This window comes from Olea europaea, chromosome 6 (assembly GCF_002742605.1).
Source record: "Olea europaea var. sylvestris chromosome 6, O_europaea_v1, whole genome shotgun sequence".
Taxonomy (NCBI): Eukaryota; Viridiplantae; Streptophyta; class Magnoliopsida; order Lamiales; family Oleaceae; genus Olea; species Olea europaea.
In genome coordinates, this window is record NC_036242.1 from 28,447,075 (window position 1) to 28,456,066 (window position 8,992).

The window sequence follows — 8,992 nt, forward strand, 5'->3', positions numbered from 1 at the left end:
TGCATCTGGTGCTTGGTCTACTTGCCTGTCCTCAATACACTGAGTGTTCTAGCTATACCTCATGCCATGTTTTCTGAGTAGGGGGAGTTTGGTTTCAAGCTTTTCTTTATTTAGCTCACGCTGGAAATTCCCATCTCCCTTCCAATCGTAACATCTTTACTATCAAGTTCGCTTAGTATTTCTCTGCATGTCTAGTGGGTTACTTTTCACTTGCTATTCAAAATTTTCTTTTGTTGAATTGATAAATTGTATGATAAAGGAACTGCATTGTACCATGTACCGAATAATGAATTGAATAACTGAGATTTTAGTATAAATAGCATGTGCAGAATCATGCTTTGGTTACTAGATGATCTGCAGAAATTTAACAATCCTTTGTCCTTGTAATGTTGTGGCTAGATCTGCAATGTCACTCTACAGCTTAACACTTGAATTCCCTGAATTATACATTTTTTGTGTATGCTTTTATTTTCATAATATCTTAATTTTTGATAGAAATAACACTAAGCCCTCGTTTGGCTCCCATTTTTTAAATTAAAAAGGGTAAAATAGTATTTTTTTGAAAAATGAGTGGTTGAGAAAGAAGGAAAAGTTTTCGATTTATGTATAATAATATTTTATGGAAGATTGTGTGATTGAAAATAAAAAGAGAAAAATGAATTTTAATTTAATGGGAGCCAAACGAGAGTTAAATCTTCGAACACAGAGAGAAAAAGAGTAATATATATAGGACGAAGGAGAAAGTCCCCGTAGCTTATAAGGGAGGGAGCGATGTCAATATTGAAAATTTCATGAAACAACATCAGATATGGACATGTTTCTCGACCAAACACAAGAAAAAGTATTAAGTCCTCAAGAATTAATAGCAAAAATTTCAGTACGAGTAATCCGTAAAATCTCCAGCGAATTTGAACTTTAGTGCCCATTTCTTGCATTGTCTTTTTGCATTGGGAATGCTTTGGCTTTGCAGATGGGGCAAAATGTTTTTCAAGAGAGCCACTTCTTTATGCAATCAACATGGCATTCATGTCCACACACAGGACTTCCCACATCCTCATTTTCTTCGTATTCACATTGACATACTATGTGGAATCCTTTCAAAGGAGTTCTTTTATATGGAAAATAGTTTCTGATCGGAAGTCTTAAATTTGGCAAGATATAGTGATAAAACAGAACGCTAAATGGTTTCACATACGGGAAAAAATATATAACTGATCTGCATCACAAAATTTTAATTTTAAATTTCATCACTTTTGTCACCTGAAGTAACCGAGCCCCTGTTTGGGTTCCATTTAAATTTAATTTTTGGAGAAAATGTGTTTTGAAATAGTGATTTTTTTTTTGTTTTTAAATGTTTGGTTAATAAATGAGGAATATTATTTTATGGAAGAATGTATGGTTGAAAATGAATTTGAAAAAATGTATTTTTTTTTAATAACGAAGTCCAAACATGGGTCAAAATTGATGAAAATAATTAGTTGCAGTCATTCCACAACAAATCTTCCCCATATTTATGTGTGACATGACAACTTACTACTAACCCACGACATAAAATCGTTAAAATTTTTACCTTCTAATCTAATATTTACATAACATTCATTTTTTAAATTTATTTTTATGGTGTCGACTGTTGCGTATTGATTAGGAGGATATATGAGTTATGCTACATTGCCAATCAAGTAATGTTTGTTAGTATAAAAGATAATAGGCGATAGAATTTGATCGGACGGTGACATTTAAAACTAAATTGAAGTTGATTGATTCATTTGACACAAATTAAAGTTTAGTGACATCTGATAAATTTACCCGTGATTATATAAGCTTGTATCAGCTAATGTAGGAGAAGATTTATAATGCAATAACTCTATATAATTTTTTTTTTTGTCTATTCGTATTTATTATTTACAGATATAAAATTGTATTTTTCTTCAATAACTTATTTTTCTTGATGTAACTGAAGCAAAATTGTTTCATAATTTACTTTTAAGTATACCTGAATTATTGATATTGATAGATACATAATTCTTACTTCTTAGTGAGACCATGTAGATAAACTTTGATCTGAAGAAATTTAAAAAGAAGCAACTTCAAATACCGAAAATTTTATTAAACAATAGTATTATATAAATATTGTCGACCGAACACAAGAAAAAGCATAAATACTAAAGAAAAATTAACAAAAATTTAATCCGTGGAATTTCCAGTGAATTTGTCCTTGAGCACCCGTTTCTGCGTCTAGAGCGCTTTGGCTTTACAGATGGGACAAAAAGTATCTTGAGACAGCCACTTCTTTATGCAATCAACATGATATTCATGTCCACAAACAAGACTTGCCACTTTCTCATTTTCTTCATATTCACATTGACATACTACACAAACTTCGGGACCTTCATCGATGGCATTCTTCACTTTGACGTTAACAAAATTCTTGTTTTCAAGTGGCGTCGAATTGTTTCTTCTGAGAAACCAGTACGAGAACTACTGCCATACCAATCGAGCTCTCCCATCTCATCAGCAAATTCATCAAACATGACAGTGTCATCATCTGAATTAGTTTCTTCTGAGAAATTCATTTCTCTACTAAGCCCTCTTAGCATCAGGAAAAATTCATCAAATATGGCATCATCATTATCTGAACCAATCCCTGTCTGATCTGAATGCCTCAAGCCTCTCTGAGTGTCTCTGCTTACTTGTATAGGACGAGGAGCAACTATCTCATCAGATACAACGGTGTTATCAGCTGAAACGAGGGATCTCTCAGTTTCTTCCCTAGCTTGTATAGGACGAGTCGAAGAACGTGGACGAGAATAGCGAGACCACGAGAATTCAAGAGGCAGCTGCATGTAGTTTTCCTGCATTATCAACATTAAAGATTAAAAGCAGAGAATTTATTGCAAAAGAAGGGACTAATTCCGATTAGGACTCTCAACCTTTCTTGATCCTGGGATTAATCCTTATTGTTTAAGAATTACTTCTATATGGAAATAATTTATCTTTAGTGATAGAACAGAATACTGAAAAAACATTATCCGATTCAGTTCATTAATAATGAAAATTAATGAGTATTATAATTATGCATATTTTACTAGCTGATTACTTTGTGTAAATTTGTATCCATAGAAGATTCCAACTTTTAATTTTAAGAACTTGATGTTTCAAATCTTCCAAATTTTCTTATGGTGTTCTTCAAAATCTAGACTATACAACACACTCTCCTTCTCTCTCTTTAAATTCAAATACTTATAGAAGAATTATTGTATTGTGTTATTGTTTTATAGGACTTCTTTGTTCCATCTAATTTTTATTTATAATGATAAAAAAGTTTCATTCCATATATAATGATAATTGACAACTCCAATTACAGTCCATACAGGAGTTCCCATTGAAATTTAAATAAGAGTTTCGACTAAAGTCTAAATCTAATTAATTTATATTTAATTACATGGTTACTCCGAAAACTTCAATTATAACTAGAATTAAATTTACAACTTTAATAACAATTATAATTAAATCCAAAAATTTTATCCTAATAGGCCGTGGAACAAGTGATTACTTATCATCCCAGTTTGGTGCAAAATTAAAGTTTGTTTCAGGATCCTATTTTATATAGATTTGTATAAATTACAAAGATGCATATGATGTATGTATAAATAAAGTCCGCTTTTTCCTGTTTCGTCGTGTCCTCGGTGTCCCTATCCGATCAGTCCAGGTGAGCTCCTTAATTATTGCGGGACTAGTTGATATGACATAGGGTGATATAATTTATTTGTTGGAATGGAATTCTTGGGTGGTCTGAGTTTTGACTTTGAGATCATGTTGAAGTTCTTGAGATTTTGTGGAGATTGATTAATTCGTGAGTTTGTGCAGGTGAATTGTATACAGTAATAAAGTTCCGTGATCTTGTGGATTTGGTGCTATACCCCTTACTTTTTTGAAGAATTAAAGAATTTAAACTATGTTTATCTTCCTTTCGTGTGCTATAGGGGTAGAAATTGAAGTGATATTTAATAGGATACAGTTGCTGAATATGGCATCTAAAAAATGATATGAATATATGCTGAACTGTAGTTAAACTACTTGGAAAAATGCAGCAGAAATAGAAATTATTACAGAGCTTTATGCTGTGGAGCATCTGGTTGATTCTTCTGGTTCCTTTTTTTCGTTTTCATTTCATAAAGCCACTTCGTAACACAACACAGTAACACTATACCAAGAATTGCAATGACGATAAAGAGAGTTATCTTCGTCTGCATCTGAAATGCTCAACAAATATGGCCATGCTTGTTGATGCACATATGCGTTTCAGAAGCCTGTAATAGAAAGAGAAACTGCTAACAATCTTTATGCAAGAGACTTTCTGATTGATTTTTGTAGTGTCACAAAGATTTCATACGCTGATTCTGTTGTCCCTCTTTTATAATGCCCGTTATCATGGTTCTACAAAGGCTCAAACGCATATCGGGACACGCTACAGAATTACAATGAGGAAGCAGAGAGTTCCGTCATTAGTTGACTTATGTGTTCAGGTGGCCATAGATAATGTTAGGTATCTGGGAGATGTTGGGGAAACAGACTTTCATCTTTTAGAGCGCATTTTACCCCACTGTACTCTTGATCAGTTGGTGCACATCAAGAATTGTGCAGAAGTAAGACATTTGTACTTCTTTTTTTCCATTTTGAAATATAAAATCTTGGTTTACAATTGAATATTAAGTTGAATAATGAATATCTTTCTGTGTTACTGCAGGGTACAGATCTTAGCTCAGTAATAGATAAATTATGGAAGAAATTTTACGAACGCCAATTTGGAGCTCAAAACACCAATGTTGTGATTGAAAGGATGAGAAAGAAAAAAGTAACCTTTAAATGGAAACAATTATTCAAGGTGATTTCCATTTTCCCACCTTTTTCCATCTGTATTAGTGAGGTACCCCCATTTTGGTGTTATATTTAACCTAATGTTGCTAAACTGCAGGCAAAGTCAAAAGACATGGAAGAGGCACAACAAAAATCAATTGATCGATTAAGGCTGCTATTTCAAAAAGAAGATGCTAGAAAGTACATATTTATTTGTTATGGATATTGACTGACAGGTCGCAGGTCTCTTCATTTGTTTGTGTGTTTCTTTAATGTAATTTGGTGATTATCATTCTTTGTAAAGTGTGTAACTTTCTGGTGTTGTATTGGAAGTGTAACATGTGTTCTATTTGACTAAAATAATACTGTAGTGTCCTGCTGGAGTGTGTTAATGCATGCAGAAGTGTTTCTCCTCTTTAAAATCTCGTTTTCATTGGGAGATTCTTTAAGAATCTGTGATTGAATTTCGATTCAGTGAAGTGTTATAGAGGTTGAGTTATAATTTTATGGGCTAGTCACCAGAAATAAAGCTGAGTAGACTACTACTTCTGACCAGATTAACAATGTGCTGCCAATCGCACACGCTAATGGCCACAAATTGCTGAAGGCTGATTTTGCTGAGATCACAAGGGTGGATATTTTAGCTGATTATGATGTATATTAAAACTAAAATTACTTAATCACGACTCATCTCAATAAAGTCTTGTATTATCAAGGTCTCTTGTATGTATCCTTTTCTATCCTTTCCTTGCCTTTCCTTTTACAAGGTCTAGGATCATTTTCTCCAAGAATAAACATAGAATATGATTTTCTTTTACCTCATTACCCATTATTTTCCTGCTTCCTCTTCCTATAGCCATACAGATTGTTAATGTTTATTATAGTACTTTGCTCCTTTAATTTACCCTGTCTTCGTTAATTGTTTGTAAGCCATTGTAATTATTTCTTTTTCAAAATTTGCCTTCTATGTATGATACCTTTGCCATTCCATGTATGATCGTTATCCTCTCTTCCATTTCTTCTTTACATACTACATCCATAACCTTATCTGAGCCATGGTTATCTTGCTTCTCTAAAAAGAGGGACTTAGCAATCATAAGGGTCCTGCTATTGCTCTGGAAAGGTAGATGGTCGCAACCTTACCCCTACAATCAAGAAGACTGTTTCTGAAACTTGAATATATGATCTTAAGGTCAGATGGAATGACCATACAGTTGTGTGGAGGCCTCCTCTCTTACTTAGTTTGTATGATGTTTCTTAACTTGCTGAACATTCAATACAGTTACTTGGTCTTGTTGTCATTTTGAATTTTATGGGTATACAATGCTCTAGTCAGATGAAATATCCATTCAAATTGACTTTCTACAGTATGAAGGATGTCATCTCCTGTAAAATCCAAAGTTTCTTAGCTTTTTTTGTAGTCGGATGTCATGTCACTATTTGTAGCCTTTTCATCTTAAGAAGCTTCTCCCATGACTTCGATTCAGTGTTCACTTCTAGTTTATTCTTGTTTAATGAGAAAATATATCCTGTAGATATACATATGGTGAAACTGTGTCCATAGTGACAATGTTTAAAAAGGCTTGATCGGGTACCAAGATATTGTACCTCCACTTGCGAAGGCCAATAGTTAAGTGTCCTAAAAATATAAGATAAACGGGCTAACACCTTAGTCTAGCCAAGGCGTAAGCCTCATAATGCACTAAAGGTGCGAGATTCAAGGAGATTTATGAAAGCCTCATGTGAGGCGGGATTCGAGGCGTGTTAACCTCAAATAGTATTAAACGATACTTAGTGAAATTGTTTTTCTTGTAAGAATAAATAATTAGCATATTGCTATACTGCATCACAAGATATGGCATTTCGGTTTGAATTTTCATATCTAAAAGTTACGCCTATATATAAAATATATGAAGGCTTGTTGGCCCAAACTTGAACATACTCACTAGTTTGCTCTGTAGGGAAACAAAGCTAACAAGTTCAGGTGTGCACGAAGATTCCACCTTCAAGCAGGAAAAGAACCTTCTATGGAGGTACTTATTTCATTATGATCTTCATGAGATTCAATTGACTCACGCAAATAAATTTAAAAAAAATGCATGAAATATTCCATTGTGAATATGTTAATCTGATTCTCTTACGCTGTAACTTAATCTTATGCAGGTGTAAATGCTAGTAACATTTGCAACACAAAAAGTAGGCTGATGAAGAAGGCAAAGCTAGAATTCCTCAACAGGTACCTCAAATCTATAACGTGGTGTATGTACTTATTTCTTGAACCATGGATTTCATGTCATAACGCGTGTGTGTGTGTGTGTGTGTGGGGGGGGGGGGGGGGGCGGAGAGGACAAAGCTGAAAGAGAAAAAGAGCCTGCATCAATCAGTGGCAAGTCAAACCAAAATTTATGTTTGATTCACAATCTGACTTTGTCAAATTTGTTTCTGTTTGTACATGTGCCTGCCTGCATTTGTTGTCTATCACATAAAATGCAATCTAAAGATTCATAGTTACCTAAGTTGCACAGACACATGCACGGACAGCAACATTTAAGCCCCTGTTTGTTTCCCATTATTTGTTCATTAAAATGAAAAATATGATCGTTATCCATCATATCAAGCCAACATATTTGACTTTCCATCTTTGTGTGGGGTCCATAACGACTATATTTTTCATTCTCATTCTTCTATTAATGTGGTTCAAATGGGGCCTAACTATTGGAAAGGTAGGACATGACGCATTGGAAACAAGTCGATTTTGAATTCTTTGAAATTTAAAATTTATATACAGTATCTTTATTTTTATATAGGACACGGCCACATGGCATATCGAAAACTTACTTAGGGATGTCTCTAAAGTATCCTTTTAGTGTTGATAATTTAAAAATTATATAACAAATTGGACAAGGGCATGTATTGGCTACATGTTCTCGAGTAGTGTCTGACTGTCGAGGTTGGACACGATACGGCATGACACGTGTTGGAGACAGACACATTGACCTCGCAAGTGTTCGTGCATCATAAGTAGTCACAACTTCAGCATTCTCCTATCTCTTGTGCTTCCTGCAGTAAAATTTTGCAGTATTTTAATCTTAATAACATGCTGGAAACAGTTTTCATCAAGACTCTCTCCTGGTAATTTTTCGTCATTAAAAGAAATCGCTCCAAGTCCAGCCCTGTGATTTCCTACTCTTTTCTTTAGCCGAAAGGTCAAAAATTTAGCAGCCATGAAGAGTAAAGTAGTGCAGAGGAACCATAGGTACTAATTTGAGTAACATATGCGAGAATACTAGTCTCTCTCTCTCTCTCTCTCTCTCTCTCTCTCTCTCTCTCTATGTATATATAATTACTGTTGACACATAAAAATCCAGCCCAAATCGAACAGCCCAGAGAGTAAAGCCCAATTGGAGGATCCCCAAATCAGATAGCCCAAAGAACGAAATCCAATTGAACGAATCAAGGTGAAGGCCCAAATAAGGGGCCCAATAGTGCGGTAACGTCATTGCCCAAGTTTGCAAGTCGCTCAGAGTCTGAACGAATAGAGTGGCATACGGTCGCCCGGAGTCTCGCCCAAATCTTCAAGTCGCCCAAGGTATCAACAAATATAACGCATTATGATTATCAAGAAATGCAGTTATTGAGGCAGTTGCTAAAGTAACCTTACCACGTTCCACGACTCAAGGGGTTCAATCGAAAACCGTTGAACGATGCAAGATAATGGCAGCAGTTAAAAGGACAGTTTCATGACAAAATGGCCACTACAAAGAAAGTGGGTAGTTATAGGGCGATCAAGCAGTTTTTTAGAGCAGTTAATCACAAAGGGATCGCCTATGAAGTATAAAAGGGAGAAAGAACTTAGAAGCAAAGGACCGAATCCAAAACTCTCGAACAGAGAATATGTAATTTTCATTCCTTTAGCTTTTAGACTTAAACACTTCCTTTTCTGTAACTCGTGTGCTTGCGCCCCTTGGAGGCACGTTGTTTTCCGTTTCCAATTGTAAAGTTCATCGCCAATAAAAGGAACACCCCTTTTTGGGACATTGTCTCAAGAGGTTTCGTCCCTTACACAATCGTCCGATCCTCTTTAATTGTTAGCGAATTAACACGCGCGAAACAATTTGGCACGCCCGGTGGGACG

The 8,992-nt window shown here is 34.9% G+C and overlaps 1 protein-coding gene and 1 long non-coding RNA gene across 6 annotated transcripts in view; both read left to right on the forward strand.

The window, feature by feature from the left end:
• The first annotated feature begins 3,528 nt into the window (after positions 1-3,528).
• LOC111396347 lies at positions 3,529-7,148 on the forward strand. 5 transcript variants are annotated; one of them, XM_023022760.1, is made up of 6 exons: positions 3,529-3,709; positions 4,446-4,646; positions 4,748-4,885; positions 4,976-5,058; positions 6,819-6,890; positions 7,021-7,148. In XM_023022760.1, exons 2-6 carry the CDS (start codon positions 4,482-4,484, stop codon positions 7,031-7,033), a joined length of 471 nt encoding a protein of 156 aa, XP_022878528.1. In that variant the 5' UTR covers positions 3,529-3,709; positions 4,446-4,481; the 3' UTR covers positions 7,034-7,148. The 5 variants fall into 5 exon arrangements, with proteins under 5 accessions (XP_022878528.1, XP_022878527.1, XP_022878532.1 ...); XM_023022759.1 differs by lacking the exon at positions 3,529-3,709 and having other exon boundaries at positions 3,954-4,646; XM_023022764.1 differs by lacking the exons at positions 3,529-3,709; positions 7,021-7,148 and having other exon boundaries at positions 3,954-4,646; positions 4,976-5,100.
• A 105-nt stretch (positions 7,149-7,253) lies between these two features.
• LOC111396348 overlaps positions 7,254-8,992 on the forward strand; it is a 12,643-nt gene continuing 10,904 nt past the window's right edge. Inside the window, exon 1 of the long non-coding RNA XR_002702990.1 lies at positions 7,254-8,113. This is a non-coding gene — a long non-coding RNA (uncharacterized LOC111396348). The remainder of the gene's footprint in view (positions 8,114-8,992) is intronic.

Excerpts from the sequence above, each read along its gene's own strand:
- LOC111396347 (XM_023022760.1), top strand. The coding sequence starts at position 4,482 with ATGAGGAAGCAGAGAGTTCCGTCATTAGTTGACTTATGTGTTCAGGTG. Across the intron at positions 4,647-4,747 it reads ACATCAAGAATTGTGCAGAA|GGTACAGATCTTAGCTCAGT; the intron begins GTAAGACATTTG and ends GTGTTACTGCAG. Across the intron at positions 5,059-6,818 it reads CAAAAAGAAGATGCTAGAAA|GGAAACAAAGCTAACAAGTT; the intron begins GTACATATTTAT and ends TTTGCTCTGTAG.